The sequence below is a fragment of the Erythranthe guttata genome, chromosome 5 (assembly GCF_056151865.1).
Source record: "Erythranthe guttata isolate IM_541 chromosome 5, IM_541, whole genome shotgun sequence".
NCBI lineage: Eukaryota > Viridiplantae > Streptophyta > Magnoliopsida > Lamiales > Phrymaceae > Erythranthe > Erythranthe guttata.
In genome coordinates this window covers 16,502,633-16,522,585 of record NC_142537.1, presented here as the reverse complement: position 1 = coordinate 16,522,585, position 19,953 = coordinate 16,502,633, and the positions used below count along the sequence as shown (strand labels likewise).

Genomic DNA, 19,953 nt, shown 5'->3' with positions numbered 1-19,953 from the left:
CATCCGCCCCCTACAAAAGGGTGTCAATGTAAGAAATCTACAAATTGCAAGGGGTGGAGTAATTATAGAAAAATGAGGGGTTTTGTGGTAAATTAAGGGGTGGTTGTAATTTTTACCCAAAAAAAAATCTGAATTAGCCATCAATAAAAGGTAAAACACGACTAATCTTCTGAACAGAACACGATTTTTCACAGGAAGATAAGGTGCAAAACAAAACAAACAACTTTTCTCCCTTCAGAAAACACACACACACACACACACACACACAATCTTATTAGAAAAAAACAGTTAAACAAAAAAATGTTGAACATGAACAATAACATGGCAACAAAAATGTTAGAAATATTTGAAGTTGGCCCCTGTGAAAATGGCTACGAAATGGGATTATTAATCGGCCAAAAATTCTCGAAACAAATAAAAAGCCGACTCGAAAACGACCTCGTTTTACAAAAACAGCTTCTCCCATTTGCACACTCACCAAACTCAAAGCCACTCCTCAAATCCTTATCAGAAACAAACATGGAAAAGTACCCTGATTACTGGGATGAACTCCGAGGAACCGCCGAAGGAAGCCGCTCGTCTTTTCTCGAGGCGAGTAAATAACTTTTCGGACAAATCTTAATTAATTGTCTTTATAGTTTGTGTGGAATTAATGCTTTTATTTATTCTTTATGTAGATAATGCTGCTGAATTTTAGGAAGGAGATACTTCCGTTTATTCCGAAGGAAGAAAATAATAATTTGGCGTACGATGAAACTAACGACGATTGTTCGGATGTTCTTGTTGTTAGTGAATCAATGGCTGTTGCAGCGCATAACGAGGATGCGAATGTCGCCCTTGTGGGCCATACGTATGCATATTATATATATATATATATATATATATATATATATATATATATATATATATATATATATATATATATATATATATATATATATATATAATTATCGTCTAGCGCGTCGTTCTTTTTTTTATTAAGTTACGATGCGAAAATAACGAAGTACGAAAAAAATGGATTTTTTTTTTATTGCAGATATTTGATTAAGGGAATTTTGTCGAACGGGGTGTCGTTCACCGCTTACACGTATGCAGGAGAGTTACCGAGCTGCGCTTTCGGGTTCAATAGTTGTGGACTGGTATTCCTTTCGTCGTACTTTTAAATTGCACGCATATATAAGTAAAATGAATCCGATGCTCTAGGTTCCGATTTTAATGAGTTAATTGCATTTACGTAACGGTGAATTTACACCAATTTGCTAAAAAAAAACTCGTCGTGTTATAAATAATGGCGGTGCATTTTTTAAGGGGGGTTTCGCTAATATTTCTAACATGGGGATTTTTCTGACAATTAGAGTAAAGAGGGGTGCTAAATGCAATAAACCGTCGATTTAGTAGTAGAATATAGGAAGATGGCATCGAAGAGAGGAGCCGGGGTAAAGGATAAAATCGTAATTTTGTGCAGGCGTTCACGCTGAATTCGGTTCCACCTTGTAAGCATGAGATTGCAGCTGGGGCAATAGGCAGAAACTTTATCTCAAGGGATTTGCTTGAAGCACAAAGCATTGACGATGCCTTAGCAGTTACGTTTCGATTCTGTCGTCGTAACTTTGAAATTTTTACGTATCGAAATAACAAGATTACTAATGCAAGATTTTGTGTGTGCTTGCTCTAATTTAGAGGATTTATTCGTCGGAAGCTTCCGTAGGACACAGCTACAATCTAATCGACGTCAGAACACGCAGAATCTTGAACGTCGAAACAGCATCAGGAAATCGATATTCCGTTCACGAAGTGGGACCGGAGCCTTTTTTCCACGCCAATATGTACCTTCATCTTGAAGTTCACCAGGCAGGGGAATTTTTTTTTTTTCATTTTTTTTTCGGCATCATCCCGTTTTAGATACAATCGAAAACTCTGCAAATAAACGTAAATCTACACATAATCACACACGTACAGGAACGAGACGAGAACTCATTGAGTCGGCAAACGAGAGCTGCTATGCTGCCCAAGGGATCAAGAAGTGAGTTTCTCTCACTTCTTGGTGACAATAATAATCACAAAAAATACCCTATTTACATGACAGGTATGTGAAATAAATAAAATTAAATTGTACATATTTTTTGCTGGTTTTAATTATTATTTATACTTATATATATAGGTCCATTACTGTACACACTATGCACAGCTGTGATTGATTTAGACGAAAAAACGATGTCGATTATCGAAGGCGATCCGAAGCAAAGAGAGCCCTCCTTCGTGTTCTCGATGATGTGATCAAAATCGAACAATGCAGAAACAACCGAGTTACAAGCAGTTAGAGGTCGTCAGAATAACGAAAACCGTTTAAGGAAGTTACTAATCGGTTAATTAGGCCGGTCGTTTAATTTAAGACCAAATTGCATACACTTTCGAATTTTCTCATATGTGTTTGCTTCAAACTTGAGTAATATCAGATTTTTTTACAAACAATGTTTCAAACTTGTCATGTAATAATAATAGGGAAAAGTACAGTTTTCGTACCTCAAATTTGCACCGATTTCACATTTGGTCCCCCATATTCACAAAAAACACATTACGTCCCTTATGTTACAATAATTTGACAGTTTTGGTCATTTCCATCAATTTTCCGTTAGTACTAATGGAATCAAGCGTGTGCACATCACTGCCTTAATTGAAGTACTAATGGTAAATTGATGAAAATGGCAAAAAATGTCAAATTATTGAAACATGAGAGACAAAATGTATTTTTTTGTAAATAAAGGAGACCAAATGTGAAATTAGTGCAAACTTGAGGGGTGAAAACTATAATTTTCTCAATAATAATATATAGTGATGGGTTCAATTATGTACTAATGGGCCGAACTCTTCATATTTAAATTAATGGGTTGAAGGTCCAATAAGTCACAAGCTCAGTAAGTCGAAAATCCACCTACAGAAAACCGTACAGTACAAGTACTGCATCGGCGAACTAAGAGCTGAAGACCATTGACCTTGGGGAACTGTTCTTGATACGTTTAATAGAAAGAAGAAGAAGGGAACGCGGTAGATGGGGACCTGAATTCAAGATTGTTTTCAATATAAGGATTTTCTCCATAAATAGATTAAGTAAATAAAAGATCTCAGGCCACAATTGTATAATCATGATCAAATCTTGAACCAATTGAGGGGCTATAAGATAAGAAATGTCTATTTAGAAATCCCCTATATAAATACAATGAATACAACAACCTAGTTAGGGTTAAGTTTTTTGGGCAAATCACAATAATACAATTAATAATACACTCTTTTTTAGATTATCTCTTATTCTTACATACTTCCCGTCCAGTCAACTCACCATCTCCGACGAAAAACTGGCGTTCGGTGGGCTTTTCTTATAATCAAAGGAATAGTGATTCGAAAGAGTTTTTGCAGATATAGACCGTACGCCATCTTATAGTAACAAAATAATGATAATACTAATAATCAAAATTTAAAAATTAAACCTTAATTACTCAAGCGTTCACAAATTGACGTGTCGATTAATGAAACATTAGTGGCAAATTCAAGCTTGAGTTTGAATTAAGATTGTTGAAATTTACTTTGAACCCTCCAAATAAGTCGTGTTAGCTTATTTGACCACACACGTGATATGTTTGTTTGTTCATTTATTACCAAGAGAAATACTACATGTGTTTGTTCGTTGCTTCCATACCTTAAAAGGTTATCTAATATGCTTTTCAGGGTAAATTACACCTATAACCGTGAGACATATTAAAATAACTTTAAGTTCTCTGTAGTATCGGTAATCGTAATCACCCCTGAAATAGTGTTAAAAACCCTAATGTAATAATGCATTGGAAAAGTTATTCCGTTAAAGTTCTAAATGACCATTAGTTTCAAGCGGTGGTGGAGACAACATAGAGCTAGGGGATGACATGGTTCTCATAACATTTCTTAAATCCTTATTATTTTATATAAGATTTATAATTTTTTGTCTATAGTAGCATTAACGGCCATGCGTGAAACAAACATAGTGCATATCGATATCGGTCCCCAGAACATGAAATCTTGGCTCCAATAATTATTTCAAGGGCATGAATGTAACTAATACCATATGAACCTTAAAATTATTTTAGCATACCTCAGGGGTGTAAGTCTAATTTACCCTACTACGTTATATTACCACTAGGCATTATTTAACAAAACTTTTCCTTTGATTTTCTTTTTCAAACTTTGTATGTTAAATAACAAATTTATTGTATTTAGTAATTTTGTGTTGTATCAAATTGTTTAGTTCTCTGTATTATTAAAATGAGTAAATTGAGGCCACCCTGAGGTAAGATAAAATTATGAAAAAGATTATCTTGTTTTGAGTATATATTTTTACGAAAAAAACTCCTCATTCAATATGTAAATTTGATACCAAAAGAGTGGGCGTGTAAGTAAAAATATAATTGATGGGTGGTTGTAATAACTCAAACATGAGGGGTCTTTTCGTAATTGAATCCCATTTTAAGGGTGGCCATAATGTGCCCTATTAAAATTGACAGAACCCCACATTTTTTTTAACACTTAAATCCTAAAGTGGTGAGTTTTTACGGTGTAGCTTACTGGAATAAGGATATTTCGTTTATTCGATTGACTTTTATCAGTCACTCTAATTTAGACCCGAAAATTTCAAAAGGGGATTTCTTCAAAGATGTAAACACTACCATACAAATATACTCAAATAGCAAAGATAGGGCAAAATAAGTCCTAAAAGCAACATGTAAAATCATGGGTGTCAAAACCTAACAAGTGGTGAAAGCTATGTTCACAAGGAGAATATGAACTTCAATGGTATATGTTCAATGCTTTCTTCTTAAAGACCTCTTTTTTTCACGAGTTGCAATAGTTGTTGACTTGGCTTCTATATATATTAAAGTAAAATGGGAAATTATTTCAAAATGAAAAATGTGAAATAGGGATTTAAAGTTTGAAAAGTAAACATTTTTAAGTCACCTATTGATATTATGTGCATTTTCAGAAAAGAAAAAAAAATCGAAATATATTTGAAAATTAAAATATGATCGGAAATCGGAATCTAATAAGCATTCCAATTATATTTAAAAAAGAAATAGTAAAAACGGAAATCAAAACTTTCAAAATTCAGAATGAAAAATATTATTTCAAGACCAAAACTTTTGGATCGAAATAAGTGGAATTCGAAATTCCTTTCCAATTTCCACAATAACCAATTCATATCTAAATATATCTTATTTGTTTGAAGTTTCATAGGAGCTTATTATGTCAATGATCAATAGTGCCTATTAAATAGGCACTAATTTTGTACTTGTATCCTTTTCTATTTCTTAGTAGATGATTTAATAAAAGTTGCATAACAATGTTAGGTTTAATTTCCAAGGGATGGCCAAGTACAATATAATTAGTTAATTAGTTAGGTACTTAAATAAATGTTTAATTTTCAAGGGTGGCAAGTACAATATAGTTAGATAATTAGTTAGGTACTTAAATAAAGACTTAAGAGCGTGTTTGAGTAAGATTATAAGTTGTTAAAAATAATTTATAAAATATTTAAAAGCTTATAAACTCTTTCAAAGTTTTGTTAATTTTTTTTCTCCAAAAAGATCTTAATTTTTTTAAAAATAAGCTTCTGAAGAGCTTATAAGGTCTTTTTTAACCCATACCCCACATTTTTATCTAAAATTTGAAAAACCCGTAAAAACAACGTATAAACTTATTAAGCACTTCAAAAATTAATTTTAGAAATAAAACGTAATAACTTATCAACGCTTAAAACAATTTATAAGATTTAAGAGCTCGTCAAATGTTTAAAATAACCTTTAACAAGTAGAACATTTTTATGGTCACTACGTACTCACTAATACAAATCTTCCAAATCATGACGTTGCTTACTTGCTTCATATTATATTAATATATTAACTTATATTACATAGTAATTTTATTTATAGATCAAATTACGATCACTCTTCTGAGATAAGATCAAATTACGAGATTTTTTTTATTCGGATAATCACAATCATCCACTCAACTATATAATGTTATACACATCCACTTTTACGGTGTTAAATTTACCACCCGGATCAGGGCAATTTCATAATATTATACATAATTGAGGTGAGTGATTGTACTTAGCCCACAAAGATGAATTTTCTCATAATTTAATCTTACCTCATGATGATAGATTTGGCTGTAATTTACCCATAAGTTTATTATCATAAATCTAAATATTTTAGCTTCATAATTTAGAATTGAATCCTAACCAAAAAAAAAATGTAGTAGTTCAAGCAAGTTACAAGGGCATTATTGGCAGAGCAAAAGTATCCCGGTCCTATAAATAGGTTCAACAATTTAGCCCCTTCCCGGCGCAATTTCAAATCTATATGCCGGCCAAATTTCTCTCTCTCTCTCTCTCTCTCTCTCTCTCTCTCTCTCTCTCCTCTCTCTCTCTCTCTCTCTCTCTCTCTCTCTCTCTATTTTGTCTCTTCTTCCCCTTTAAACACCTCTCTCTCTCTCTCTCTCTCATCCTATTTCTAAGAATTTCGAGAATTCTGAATGCAGAAAATAATGGCAGTTCATTTAATAGGGGTTTGCGAATCGGTGCTGCGGTGATGGCCAAGCATTCCCCCACATCTTTCTACCACCGTTCTACCACCGCTATATTCAGGGAATCAGGTCTCTCTCTCTCTCTCTCTCTCTCTCTCTCTCTCTCTCTCTCTCTCTCTCTCTCTCTCTCTCTCTCTCTCTCACACACACACACACACACTCTCACACATGTTTTATACATTACGTGTATGACAAAGTTGATATGCATGATTACCAAAACACACACACAATACACGTAAAAAAATTGCAGAAATTTGGATTTGTAGGAGGGATGATTATGTTAACGGAGACCTAGATTTGGTGCAAAGCTTCGATTTTTTATTTGTTTTTTATTTTGGGGGAAATTGATTGGGGGAGTAAGGGGCATTAGCGTCTTTTGGAAGGCCGATCCTTAAATGATTTTCGCGTTGGAATTTGGGAACGCACAGAAACGAAAGGTCGGCGCAACAGGTGGCGAGTTACGCTAGAAAACTATAATAAGGGTTTATGTTGGAAAGGACAACGTGTATATGAAACTATATATACATATATATATATATATATATATATATATATATATATATATATATTCACTTCTTCGGCGGTCAACAATGGAGATTTTTTACAGATTTAGTTAGAGAACAACAAAAAATATTTATCTTAATTATTTATTTATTTTATTTTGTCTTGTCGTAATTAAACAGTAGAAACCATATTGTGATGTGGTGAATATAGTTCTATGATCTTCATTCTGTCTGTTTCCCCTTAAAAAAAATCAGGTTCTCTTTCAGCCAAAGGGAAAATTAAGGTAATTGATTGGTAATATTTGTTGGAAGATATGAAAGCTAATCAAATTGCTCTGTTGCTAACTGTAGTTACCCTGCTCTCTCTCTCTCTCTCTCTCTCTCTCTCTCTCTCTCTCTCTCTCTCTCTCTCTCTCTCTCTCTCTCTCTCTCTGTAGCATCTGTTTAAGATGAGTAAGTTAGGTGTATATTCAGAATATATTATTGTAGAATTTTATTGGACCAACCATGTTATTTTTTTGTCATAAGGAACCCAAGTTTTTCTTCGGTTCAGTCTTTGTTTTATTGCAATCTTACTAGTTACGGGTGTAAACGAATCAATAAATCGAGCCGAACACATGGTTGTTCGACTTGTTTGTTTTTATTAAGCTTTCAAAATTGTGTTTGAGTTGGGATTGATAAGAAATCAAGTCGAGATCGAACGACCTCTAATTGAACCTAATACGAATCGAGCTCGACTAGCTTGATTTTCGTTCATTTTTATGTTAACAAAACGAGCTTTTAACGAACGGTCTCGAATTGAGTAGATTGGTTTGGTTTCCACCTCTATTTCTAGCTTCTTTTACTTGTCAAAAGTATATAAGATAGTCGAGTTTTACTAACGTTTAGCGATTGTATGATGCAGGTATCGAATTGAGATAAGCGGTTTCGTTTTTTTCTTTTTCACTTTCGGGGTGGTTGTGCTTCAACATGGCTTCGAATGCAACAGCGAAATGCCCGCCACCGATGAAGGCCGCCTCAAATGGGGTCTTTCAAGGGGATAATCCTCTCCATTTCGCACTTCCACTACTAATTGTACAGATATGCCTTGTGGTGGTTCTGACTCGAGTACTAGCATATATTCTCAGGCCGCTAAGACAGCCACGTGTCATCGCCGAGATCATCGTGAGTTTCCTTTTCGCCGTTGTTGTTTTATTCAAGTACAAAAAATCGTATATAAATTTCATTGTTATCTTTTTACTGGTTCTCTTATGTTTACCTTTTTTTTTAGTTGAAGATGGTGATTCATCTTTGAATTTCGAATTTTTTTTCGTGATTTACGACACAGTTGAATATCTCTTTGATTCCTGCATTTTTTCGACGTCGTTAATTAATCTTTGAATTTTTGAAAGATTGATAACTGATTACCTTTGGCAGGGAGGAGTTCTACTTGGTCCATCAGCATTAGGCAGAAACCATAAATATCTTCAAGCTATTTTCCCCGCCCGAAGTCTTACTGTACTAGATACCTTAGCAAACCTCGGGCTCCTCTTCTTCTTATTCTTAGTCGGCCTCGAACTCGACCCGAAATCCCTCCGCCAAACCGGTAAAAAAGCACTAAGCATCGCCCTCGCCGGAATCAGCCTCCCGTTCGCACTAGGTGTCGGCACCTCAATCGTACTCAGAGCAACTATCTCCAAAGGTGTAAACGAAGGCCCGTTTTTAGTATTCATGGGAGTCGCCCTCTCTATAACCGCCTTCCCAGTTTTAGCTCGTATTTTAGCCGAACTCAAACTCTTAACCACAGATGTAGGGCGAATGGCCATGTCAGCAGCTGCGGTCAATGACGTGGCAGCATGGATTCTACTCGCACTAGCTATTGCCTTATCTGGCGTTGGCCGTTCTCCCTTAGTTTCTTTATGGGTTTTTTTATGTGGCTTCGGTTTTATAGCTGCCTGCATATTGATTGCTCCTCGTCTATTCAAATGGATTGCTCGAAGATGCCCTCAAGGTGAGCCGGTGGACGAGATATACATTTGCGCCACACTGGCGGCAGTTCTGGCGGCTGGTTTTGTCACCGACACGATCGGAATACACGCGCTTTTCGGTGCGTTTGTGGTGGGGGTTCTTGTTCCAAAGGAAGGTGCGTTTGCCGGAGCACTTGTGGAGAAAGTGGAGGATCTTGTTTCGGGTCTTTTTCTTCCTCTATACTTCGTCTCGAGTGGGTTGAAAACAGATGTGGCCACCATTCAAGGAGCCCAATCGTGGGGCCTACTTGCTTTGGTCATATTCACAGCTTGTTTCGGAAAGATTGTCGGCACTGTTTTAGTCTCTCTGTTGTGTAAGGTTCCGTTTAAAGAGGCACTAACCCTAGGTTTCTTGATGAACACTAAAGGCTTGGTCGAACTCATCGTACTCAATATTGGAAGAGATCGAGGGGTAAATTAATATCAAGTTACCTTCTTTTTTGCTCTCTTAATTTTTCATTTAATTTTTTCGTTTGAATTTGTAGGTTTTGAATGATCAAACGTTCGCCATCATGGTTTTGATGGCTTTATTCACGACATTTCTAACGACACCGATTGTCATGGCAATATACAAGCCAGCTCAAATGGCGAAATTCGAATACAAATACAGAACCATACAAAGAAAAGAAGCCAACACTCAAATCAGAATGCTGGCATGTTTCCACAGCACAAGAAACATCCCCACGTTAATGAATCTAATCGAAGCCTCACGTGGGACCGGTAAAAAGGGTGGTCTTCGTGTATACGCAATGCACCTGATGGAGCTCTCCGAAAGATCCTCCGCTATATTAATGGTCCACAAGGCCAGAAAAAACGGGCTCCCGTTTTGGAACAAATCGAACACCTCCGATTCGAATCAAATAGTAGTTGCCTTCGAAGCCTTCCACCACCTCAGCCAGGTGTCGATCCGGCCGACAACCGCCATCTCGCCTATGTCATCAATGCACGAGGATATATGCACGAGTGCAGACTCGAAAAGGGCTGCCATAATAATCCTTCCTTTCCACAAGCACCAAAGGTTCGACGGGCATTTGGAGACTACACGGGCCGATTTCCGACACGTCAACCGGAAGGTTCTAGAACATTCCCCATGCTCCGTCGGAATCTTGGTCGATCGAGGGTTGGGTGGAAATTCACATGTATCGGCGAGTAACGTTAATTACACTGTAACGGCGTTTTTCTTCGGAGGGCATGATGACCGTGAGGCCTTTTCATACGGCGCACTCATGGCGGAGCATAACGGTATTCGTCTGAATGCCGTTCGATTTATTTTGGACCGGAAGGTTGTTGGAGATAGTGTTCGTGTCGATATTAACGATGAGAATCTGCCGGAAGGTTTGGCGGACGAGGATTTAGGTTTTCTTGAGGAGTTTAAGGAGAAGGTGTCGGAGGACGGTTCGATCGAGTACGAGGAGGTTGTAGTGAGTGACGTGGCGGAGGCTGTCGGTGTGGTTCAGGGGTTTAACAATCGGTGCAATTTGTTTTTGGTGGGGAGGATGCCGGAGGGGCAGTTGGTGGCGGCGATTGGCCAGAAGAGCGAGTGCCCGGAACTGGGGCCCGTCGGAAACTTGTTGATCTCGCCGGAGATGAAGATAACGGCGTCGGTGTTGGTGGTGCAGCAGTACCGGAGCAGCCTGACCGGAGATTCTCTGGCTTCGTTGAAGGATGGGGATACGACGGATGAGGACTACGATTAGGTTAGATGTTTAAGGGAATGATGGTGTAGATGCAGATATGTAGATTACTAATAATAATGTTTCATGCCATTAATTCTTCTGCCATAATTTGTAATTTGTAGAGCCAAAAGTTGCCCAAGTAACAGTGTTGCAATATATCAGTTTGCCATATGTTTTCTAATGTAATTAAATTACATCTACAAGAGGAAAAAAGAGGCCATGCTTTTTATTTCTTGATGTAAGATCAAGTTACGGAAAAACCTTTCTTGTTTGAGTAATTACAATTATCCACTAGCAGAATCTCTTAGATTTTAGGGAATGTTCTCTAGTTTGTACTCGTTCTGTGTACAAATGCAGTGTTTCTGATGCACCACAATCTGATATTTACAAGGTAAAAGACACATCTTATGATCATCTTGTTTCAAATTTTGGAGCTCGAGTGTGGTAAAACGGGTACAAACTGGAGAATATTCCACATAATCTAGAAGATCCCACTAAATCTGACACCGCAATGGTGAGCTATGAATAGCGACACCAATTGGGACAAATACGCTTTGGAAGAGAGAGTTAAAAACAATAATGTATGCATTTTTATTTTCCCCTCAAAAGACATAACTGATTTTCTAGGTTATTATTGAAGACATCAAACAAGACAAGAGGGCATGCAATATATACGTCGAGGGGCGGATCCGGAACAATATATAAGGGGGCAATTTTTTCGGAAATAATACCGTCAGAGGTAGGTAGAAAATTTTGGTAGTTCGGGGCAGCGCTCCTGAATTGTTTAGAAATGTTTACACTAAATTGTTAAAATAAGTAAGTATTTATAATTCTTCATTGAAATGGTATAAATTTTAGCAGTATTATTTCATACTGTAATAAAAAAGTTATACGAAAATACAATATAAATTTACAAAAACATATGAAGAAGTAAAAAATTAAAGCGGTACGGTTAAAAACATATATTTACATAATGGTGGTTTTCGACGACCCGTTGACCGAAAACGGCCATCTTCGGTTGCCCGAGGCCGCTAGGGCACAAGGGTTTCATTTCTACGACCGAAAAAAAAACTTATAGTGCATGGTTTGCCTACACCGTGATATTCAATACGACGCAATATAAGGGGAATTTGAATATTATGGGGGCGGACCCACTGCCCGAGAAAACACGAGACCTCTCGGTTGTGGGTGGGACCGGAGATTTCTTCATGGCGAGGGGGATTGCTACTTTCAAGACGGGTGAAGTTGAGGGTGATTTTTATTTTCGTTTTTGCAAATGGATATCAAGTTGTATGAATGCTATAATTAATTCATTAATTAGTAGCATATGTTAATTATGTAAGGTTATTGTGTGTTTGGCATTGTGTGCTTAATTAATTGTCTTGCTATGCGAATGATAACACATATTTATAGAAAACCAATGTTGAGATAAGTTGATTTCATCCTTAATCTCATAGGATTTTTGGAATTGCACCCTTAAGATATAATACTTTGGTGCTTTGCACCCCAGAAAAATATATTTAATAGTATTTTGCACCCTCAAACACAATAAATTATTCAAATTGTATCCCAAATTTGAATTTTTTAAAATCGGCAAATTATGGCAACCCCCTGCAGAGTTATGGTCAAATTAAGAAAACTCCCCTCATGTTTGGGTAAATAAAGTCACCCCTCAACTATGTATTATCCTACAAAAAGATTCTTCTAAAGGTAAATTTAGGGGTGTTAATTCGGTAAAACCGAACGGAAATTTCTGTACGCCAAAATTTCATACCGTTTATCGAACTAAATATACAATTTGGTTCGGTAAATAACCGAATTACATAAATTTTATGTAAAAATATTTAAAAGAAGGGGGATGGCTATAATTACCCACACAAGATGGTTATTTTCGTAATTTGGTCATACCTCGGATGGCCGTAATTTGCCCTTTCAAAAATTAATGAGGCAACTTCATCTTTTTAGTGGTTTTCTCATGGTGCAAAATACCAAATCAAAACATTATTTTACTCCACCAATCAAACCTAATGTTGAATGTACCAAGTAAAAGTCTTACATCTCGGATCGATTATTTGGTGATAAAAAAAATTGCTACGACTTTGTTATGTTTTATATGCAAAATAATTAGTTGTATGGAAAAGTGATGATTAATTTTATTGATTAGTAACATTTAACAACAAATTAAACTTCAGTTTTTATTTTAGTTGTCTCCATGATGGTGCTACCGCTTGCTATATAATAATATCTTTGTTGTTCGCTTTGTGGTTTTATGTATGCTATACTCGTTGAAATACATTGGGTGATTTTGCACTATTAATCTACACATAATAACTAGGGCCGGTCCTGGGGTGGAGCGAGCAGGGCCCACGTTCAGGGGCCAAATATCTTAGGGGGCCATTTTTTATTATTATTTTTGTATATATACTTATATTTTTTGTGTAAATTAATTTTTCTATTGTTTTAAAAAAAATATTCTTCTATTGTTTGGAAAAAGAAATTCTATTTATAATTTTAAAACTTAGTTTACAAAATATTAAATTTAAAATCTTTATTTTATTCAATTTATTACATATTTCTTTAACATTTGTTTAAAAAAACTTGAGATATACATTAATATTTCAAATTTTTTATTGGTTATTTATATTATGCTACTAGACATAATATGCACACAAAAAAAAAAAGATTTAAAAAAATAAATAAATAAATAAAAATAAAAAATTACTAGCTTTAGTTTAGTGTATATACTATATATCTTTATTAATATTGACAGCATCTAGCTCCTTAGTTAAACATATAGTTGGCATGTAAAATGCCCACCGAACAAATTTATAGTCGTTGTTATAATAATTTAGTTTGTTGTTATTAATTAATTAATCGATTAATTAATTATTAGTTATCATCAATTTCTTGAGTTATCAGCACATTCGAAAGTGCAAAAACACCTCTTTTGATAAAACAAATTAGTGCCTTATTTTCACACGTTCGTGTTTTATTTTGCACACCGCCTTTTATATCAAATTTAACTGTTGACTTAGATGAAAAGACAAAATTACCCTTACACATATTTCAATTAAAAAAAATTATAGATATAAAATATAAATAAACCAGAAAAAAAAATTAAAGGGTACTTGGGTTAGTGGGTATTTCACATCAATAAATACATTCCTAGAGTCGCATATAATAGGGGTGGATTTGGTAGGGCAACCGTACCAAACCCTTCAAATTACTACCATTACCGAATTTTTGGTATTATGAAATCCATTACAATTACCCTACTAAAAACTTTGGTATACCGATCTCGGCATACCAATATTTCGGTACGGTAGGATATGGTAATGGTAATTACGAATCTATGTTACCTACTATTTAAATCTAAATTGAAAATCATTTTTTCAAAGCAATTCAAGGAATATACATGTTTGAAATGTTCAAAACTAGTATTTATGATATAAGTATTCTAAATATATGTTCTTAATTTACCTAATATGAAATATTTCGTAAATAAAATTATAACATAAAAACTTTTAACATCAATTATATCATTATTAATGAAAGCAATTTAAAATATTTTTGACATACCTAAAGAGTATAATTAATTTTAACTAATAGTAGTTAGTTAGGATACTATGTTCACTTTTTATATATAACTAGATTTTTGGCCCGTGCGATGCACGGGATTGAAGTAAAATTAATACAAAGTAAAGTTCAATTTAAACGACAAAATTGAAGATTCAATTCATTAATTTAACTTTATATTTTTTTTTGCCATATTTATTAATTTAACTTTATATTTTTGATGTAATATGGTTGTATATTTACTTTATCATAGTTAATGTTGAAGTTTGACGAATCTTCTTCTTTATCACCCTAACAGGCCTCAATAAATTTACTGTAAATCAATGATGCCATTAAATCTCAAGAGTTTATCAGGAGTCACTTTACTTTTATTAGTAAGATAAGAACCAAATATTTTTCTAAACAATTAAATAATTTTTCCAACAAATTAATATTAAGTAAAAATGACAATTTTGGTCGGAAAAGATACGTAAATTTGGGGCGAAAATGTCTGGATACTTAACAGATTTATTAAACTTGATTATATTAAATATAGTAATATAATAAAATAAATTAATTCAATAAATGATAATTATAATTATGTTTTTTGAATAAAATGATAATTATAATTTATAACTATCAAATGAACGGAAAAATTTCATAGAATTTAACAGAAGCAACCTTACCTTTATTAATAAGAGAGCAACTTTAATTTTATTAATAAGATAAGAACCAAATGTTTTTCAAAACAATTAAATAATTTTCCCATCAAATTAATAGTAAGTAAAATGATAATTAAATAAATAAATGAAAATTATAACTATCAAATGAGGGGAAAAATTTTCCTAGAGTTTAGCAGAAGCAACCATACTTTTATTAATAATATATTAAATGAAAATAAATAATAAAAATAAATAATTAAATAAATAAATGAAAATTATAAATGAGAGGGAAAAATTTCCTAGGGTTTAGCAGGAGCAACCTTACTTTTATTAATAAGATAAATTAATTATTAAAACAAATTTTATTTATTAATAATATTTCGATACGGTAAGGCAATACCATTTTAATAATATTGAGTGTCGTTGCCCTACCAAAACATTTCGGTAGGATACGGTAATAATTCGGTAAAAATATTTCTGTAGAGAATCAGTAGGGCTCCGTAGGGTAACGGGTTGGTAGGGCAATTTGGTAAAAAAAATCCACCCCTATATATAATGGCTCGTAGGGCCGTTATCGTCATTCGTCACTAAGTGTTATAGGGGGGTTTTTGCTAATTACACAAGGGTGGCAAGAGCTAAAACCCAATTTCTTTCTTAGGTAGCATTTCCAGATTTTAAAAAGACTTTTGTTTTCTTTTCTTAATAATTCCAGTGGGAGAAATAGTTCAATATAATTCAAATGGCAGCTGCCAGATTATATTAATCTCTCTTCTCCCTCCGTCTATAAATAGTAAATTGATTTTCTCTTTCGTCTCCAGAATCGGGCAATGGAGAACGATATATATAATGATACGAACGGTACATTACCCGAGGAGCTATGCAAAAGATACGACGGCTCACGGCGGCGGCGGCGCCAGATACACAGGCGGCCACTGCATCTCCAGCGGAGCGTGTACGATCCGGCGATCGTGTCTCTCGGCCCCTACCACCACGGCCGGCCGGAGCTACGCGACGCCGACGAGGTCAAGCACAGATTCCTGGACCGGCTGACCTCCGGCGACTCCGCGAAGAAAATCTCGCTCTACAACAGAGTTCTGGAGAAAATCGACGAGATCAGATATAGTTACGCCGATTTTGAGTGCGTCGAAAGGTACGATGATAGGGCGCTGGCTCTGATGATCCTTCTAGACGCTTCTTTCGTAGTGTCCCTCGTGAATGGCATCGCCGGAGATGATGACTTTTTCGCCGATTGGCAGTTTTGCTTCGGCGGGGGCAACCTATGGTTCATAATTCGAGATATAATATTGCTCGAGAACCAAATCCCACTTCAGGTACGTAGTCAAATACGTCGTTCCTAATTAATTGTCGTTTCTCAGCTTTGTACAAAAGTATTAAGATTCTCAATTAATGAGTATTGATTTCAGGATAAAAAATGCGTGCACTAAAAGACTAAAATAACCTTAATCGTTTAATGATGTGAGAGGGGATTAATACTTAAAGTCGAATTAATAAGGTTTAAACAGAAAGAAAAAAAAAATGCATTTAATGCAGCATTGAGAATCTAAAGTGACGGATAATATGTTATTTTTATGCTACACTCGGTGAAGACTACACTGGGTGTTTTTTTACCATTGATCTACACATACTAATGTGGGTGTGTGTGTTTGTGAGTATATTTCACCTGATGTAACATAGAATAAATCTTCCCGGTATATTTCACCTGATGTAACATAGAATAAATCCAGATAATATACGACAAAATATTTAAAAAAATTACAGTTATTATGGAATAAAGTGAACATATGATTGTTCGAAGTTGTCTGTATTTAATTTGATAAATTGCCATCTCATGTGGAGTCTGAATAAATTGAGTCAAATCAAATGTATGAAATTTTCTTTATTAATGTTGGTTTAATTTAATTATTCATTCAGCTAGTGTTCCAAAAATTGATCGAGGGTAAAAATCCTTAACCTTTACCCATTTTCTTGTAAATGTTTGAAAAAACGATTTTTTATTTGTATAGACAGTTTGTAGCGGGTCGAGGCTGGTCAATGGGTCAAAAATGGGTAAAAATGAATTTTTCTTGTATTATATTGTTCTATAATTATGATATATAAATAATGAGATAAGAAATATATTTTCATATATGTTGAATATTTATAAATAATATTTGGAAATATATTACATTGAAAAAATTGTTTTAATTCAATTTGTTGCCGATTAATCATGAGACGGCTCAACCGCCACCGACCCGCCTCGTGCTTTTTAAAACCTTTGTTTTAACTGAAATCAGATAATGTTGGAGATATAAATATTAAACGATTCACCTTATTAACAACTTAAACTTTTGAACTAATGTTAGTCTATCTAGAGGCAATTATTTGATCTCGTATATTATAAATTTATTCTCATTTTTTGTTTCTAATACAGTCGAGCTCAGCAATCTATCAACCTCAGATCGAATATCAAGTAGCTTGATTTAATTTTTGCAGGTTATAAAGATGATAATTAAATCACAATATGGAGACGAATTAGGGGAAGAATTACTCCAAAAGTTCATGACCTGGTTGATGTCGGGGGAATTCAGGACCGGCGGCAGAAAATGCATTCCCCCAACGACAACAAACGGTGAAGAAGAACCTCTTCACCTCCTCGAAGCTTGCCGCGAATTGCTTCTAATAGAACAAAATAAAACTTTATCCACTACGATTTCCGGCATCAAATTGACTCAACACGATGTTCATGTTCATAACTTCAACCAAACATTTCGTTCGGTGACGTATCTAAAAGAAAAGGGCATCAACTTCATGCCTAGTTCTTCGCATTCCGTTAGGGGCATCAAATTCGAGTCCGGGGCCATCTCAGGACGCCTCCATATTCCGGCCCGAATAGTGTCGTCCAATGCCTTTGCATGCATGTCAAACATGATAGCCTACGAAATGTCTCCGGGCTCAGAAACTGGATTCGAGGTTCTCTCTTACACAACTTTCATGAAATCGTTGATCGAGGGCCCCGCCGATGTGAAGGAGCTACAGGAGAAGGGTATTTTGATCAATAAGTTCCAAAACAACGAACAACTTTTGGAAGAAATTAAGGCATTGGACACTTTCGGGCTCGATAATTTGGATATATTCAAAGAAGTTAGGCAGCAAATAGAGAAGCATTGCCGGAGCAGGACCAAGACTTGGATGGCTGATTTGAGAAACACCCAATTTCGTAGCCCGTGGACCATTGCTGCATTGCTCGGTGCAATGTTTCTTATTTGTCTCGCGTTTATGCAGACCTATTTCACCATCCATCCTAGGAAATAAATCGAATCTCCACGAAACGTTTATTTTTTTCCGTACCTAGCCACTTGGGCTTTCTCATGTTCTTGTTTGTGATCTATTGATGTTAACTCTATTCCTATTTCTTGGTTTTGTGACGGGGCTCCCCGATTGTATGCTCTTTTCATTCTTTCTTTTAATGGATCTTTTAATTATTAAAAAAATAAAAAAAAATACTGTTTGTATTTCGTTGTATATGATTCGGGCTGATAAGAGATCAATTGATCCACTGCGATGGAGGCCCATTAATAAGGCCCAACAAGAGCCCACCACCAAGCCCAACCCCGAGGGATGATGGTCAGAAGCGAACCCCTCTGAGACCCAGGATGATAGCGAACGAAGGCTCGGGAGGTGACTCTACCCAGGATGCTCCCGAAGTAGGATAGGCTATGCTCGGAGCTACCTTAATGAGGGGTAAGGAGGTCGAGGTGGGTACGCCAGGGCGTATTAAATGCGCTCTGACATTTATCCAGAATGTCTCCAGCGGCGATTTTAATGCACTAAAAAGGCATTAAATGCGCCGATGACCGAGAGCGGCCGAAAGACAGAGGAGGTAGGTATAAGGTCTTGCCCCATTAAACCGGCAGAAAGTAGGGGCTTTGATTTCCACAAAGATAATCATGACCCGAGCCACCCGGAAAAAAGGTAAGCACAGACACAAAGAGGCCTCAACCCTGATGTTGGAGGGACGTCCTCTGTCACTATAAAAGGAAGGCACACATCAGGCCAAAAGTCGGTACATTGTTATATATATCCAAACACTCACTTTAAAGTGATGATATATAAGAATCCTCTATTAGAACCATATTGGCCGATTTTGATGGTTGGAGTGCTAACTCCGACATCAGTCCGACTTTTCCTTTTCTACAGGTTTTTGCAGTACTCCCAGTAGAAGGAAGTCAGGTTCTTCAGACGGATCAGCATACATCCCCGGTTGTAAGCTTCTATAATATGATGATCTATATGTAATCATACCTAATTTGCGGGGCGAAGTACAGATTCGAGGAAATAAATACGGGGAACGGTATGTTTCAAAAATGGGAATACGAAAACTTGGGCAAACTATTGGTTGAAATACCTACACGCAAGTGCACGTATCGTACAAGTAATAAAGTGGATTTTTAAGTCCAAGTATCGATCCCACAAAGAATATTTAATTATCTAATCCTAGACCCTAAATTCTACCAATTGTTTTCAAGCCCACCCTACACAGTCGAATTTTGAGAGAATTTACTAAATTAAAAAGCAAGCAAAAACAAAAAAACAATTAAAAACGAAGTTAATCAAAGTAAACAAGCCTAGGATTTTATTCTTCCCCCTATGTGATTATTACTCCCCCAATTCCTTCAATTATGCAATCAATTAACCCGGATTATTAACTTGAGATGTTAAAATAATCATAACCCACTTCCGTGTGTATTACGATTCTAATCCTCAAGATTCAATTACTATATTCCTATGCAATTAATTTTAGAACACATCATTAAGCACAAATCTCAATAATGGCTACCTAAGAGATTAACTATATTCATATGTTAATACCACAAAGGCTCTTCTACCACAGTTCTAATTATTAACCCGATCTTCCGATTCATGCGATTAACAATAACATAAA

General features: G+C 35.5%; 3 protein-coding genes and 1 pseudogene across 3 annotated transcripts; all 4 read left to right on the top strand.

Moving 5' to 3' along the window:
- Positions 1-218: 218 nt before the first annotated feature.
- LOC105955094 (hypothetical protein) lies at positions 219-2,529 on the top strand. The gene is made up of 7 exons (XM_012978791.2): positions 219-591; positions 678-850; positions 1,037-1,139; positions 1,466-1,582; positions 1,681-1,851; positions 1,960-2,086; positions 2,162-2,529. The coding sequence occupies exons 1-7, from the start codon at positions 301-303 to the stop codon at positions 2,275-2,277; spliced, it is 1,098 nt and encodes a 365-aa protein (XP_012834245.2). The 5' UTR covers positions 219-300; the 3' UTR covers positions 2,278-2,529.
- A 3,835-nt stretch (positions 2,530-6,364) lies between these two features.
- On the top strand, positions 6,365-11,054 carry LOC105955131 (cation/H(+) antiporter 18). Its single transcript, XM_012978833.2, has 4 exons — positions 6,365-6,678; positions 8,017-8,276; positions 8,529-9,530; positions 9,604-11,054. Exons 2-4 carry the CDS (start codon positions 8,082-8,084, stop codon positions 10,813-10,815), a joined length of 2,409 nt encoding a protein of 802 aa, XP_012834287.2. The 5' UTR covers positions 6,365-6,678; positions 8,017-8,081; the 3' UTR covers positions 10,816-11,054.
- A 713-nt stretch (positions 11,055-11,767) lies between these two features.
- Positions 11,768-12,178, top strand: LOC148770777 (dirigent protein 5-like; annotated as a pseudogene).
- Positions 12,179-15,726: 3,548 nt separating this feature from the next.
- On the top strand, positions 15,727-18,458 carry LOC148770776 (UPF0481 protein At3g47200-like). The gene is made up of 2 exons (XM_088817812.1): positions 15,727-16,342; positions 17,505-18,458. Exons 1-2 carry the CDS (start codon positions 15,839-15,841, stop codon positions 18,321-18,323), a joined length of 1,323 nt encoding a protein of 440 aa, XP_088673938.1. The 5' UTR covers positions 15,727-15,838; the 3' UTR covers positions 18,324-18,458.
- The last annotated feature ends 1,495 nt before the right edge of the window (positions 18,459-19,953 follow it).

What these genes read in the sequence shown, in the direction of transcription:
- LOC148770776 (XM_088817812.1), top strand. Translation starts at nt 15,839, where the DNA reads ATGGAGAACGATATATATAATGATACGAACGGTACATTACCCGAGGAG. An exon ending in AGAACCAAATCCCACTTCAG is followed by an intron (nt 16,343 to 17,504) that starts GTACGTAGTCAA and finishes TAATTTTTGCAG; the next exon opens with GTTATAAAGATGATAATTAA.
- LOC105955131 (XM_012978833.2), top strand. Translation starts at nt 8,082, where the DNA reads ATGGCTTCGAATGCAACAGCGAAATGCCCGCCACCGATGAAGGCCGCC. An exon ending in GTGTCATCGCCGAGATCATC is followed by an intron (nt 8,277 to 8,528) that starts GTGAGTTTCCTT and finishes TACCTTTGGCAG; the next exon opens with GGAGGAGTTCTACTTGGTCC. An exon ending in ATATTGGAAGAGATCGAGGG is followed by an intron (nt 9,531 to 9,603) that starts GTAAATTAATAT and finishes TTGAATTTGTAG; the next exon opens with GTTTTGAATGATCAAACGTT.
- LOC105955094 (XM_012978791.2), top strand. Translation starts at nt 301, where the DNA reads ATGTTGAACATGAACAATAACATGGCAACAAAAATGTTAGAAATATTT. An exon ending in GCCGCTCGTCTTTTCTCGAG is followed by an intron (nt 592 to 677) that starts GCGAGTAAATAA and finishes TTCTTTATGTAG; the next exon opens with ATAATGCTGCTGAATTTTAG. An exon ending in GCATTGACGATGCCTTAGCA is followed by an intron (nt 1,583 to 1,680) that starts GTTACGTTTCGA and finishes GCTCTAATTTAG; the next exon opens with AGGATTTATTCGTCGGAAGC.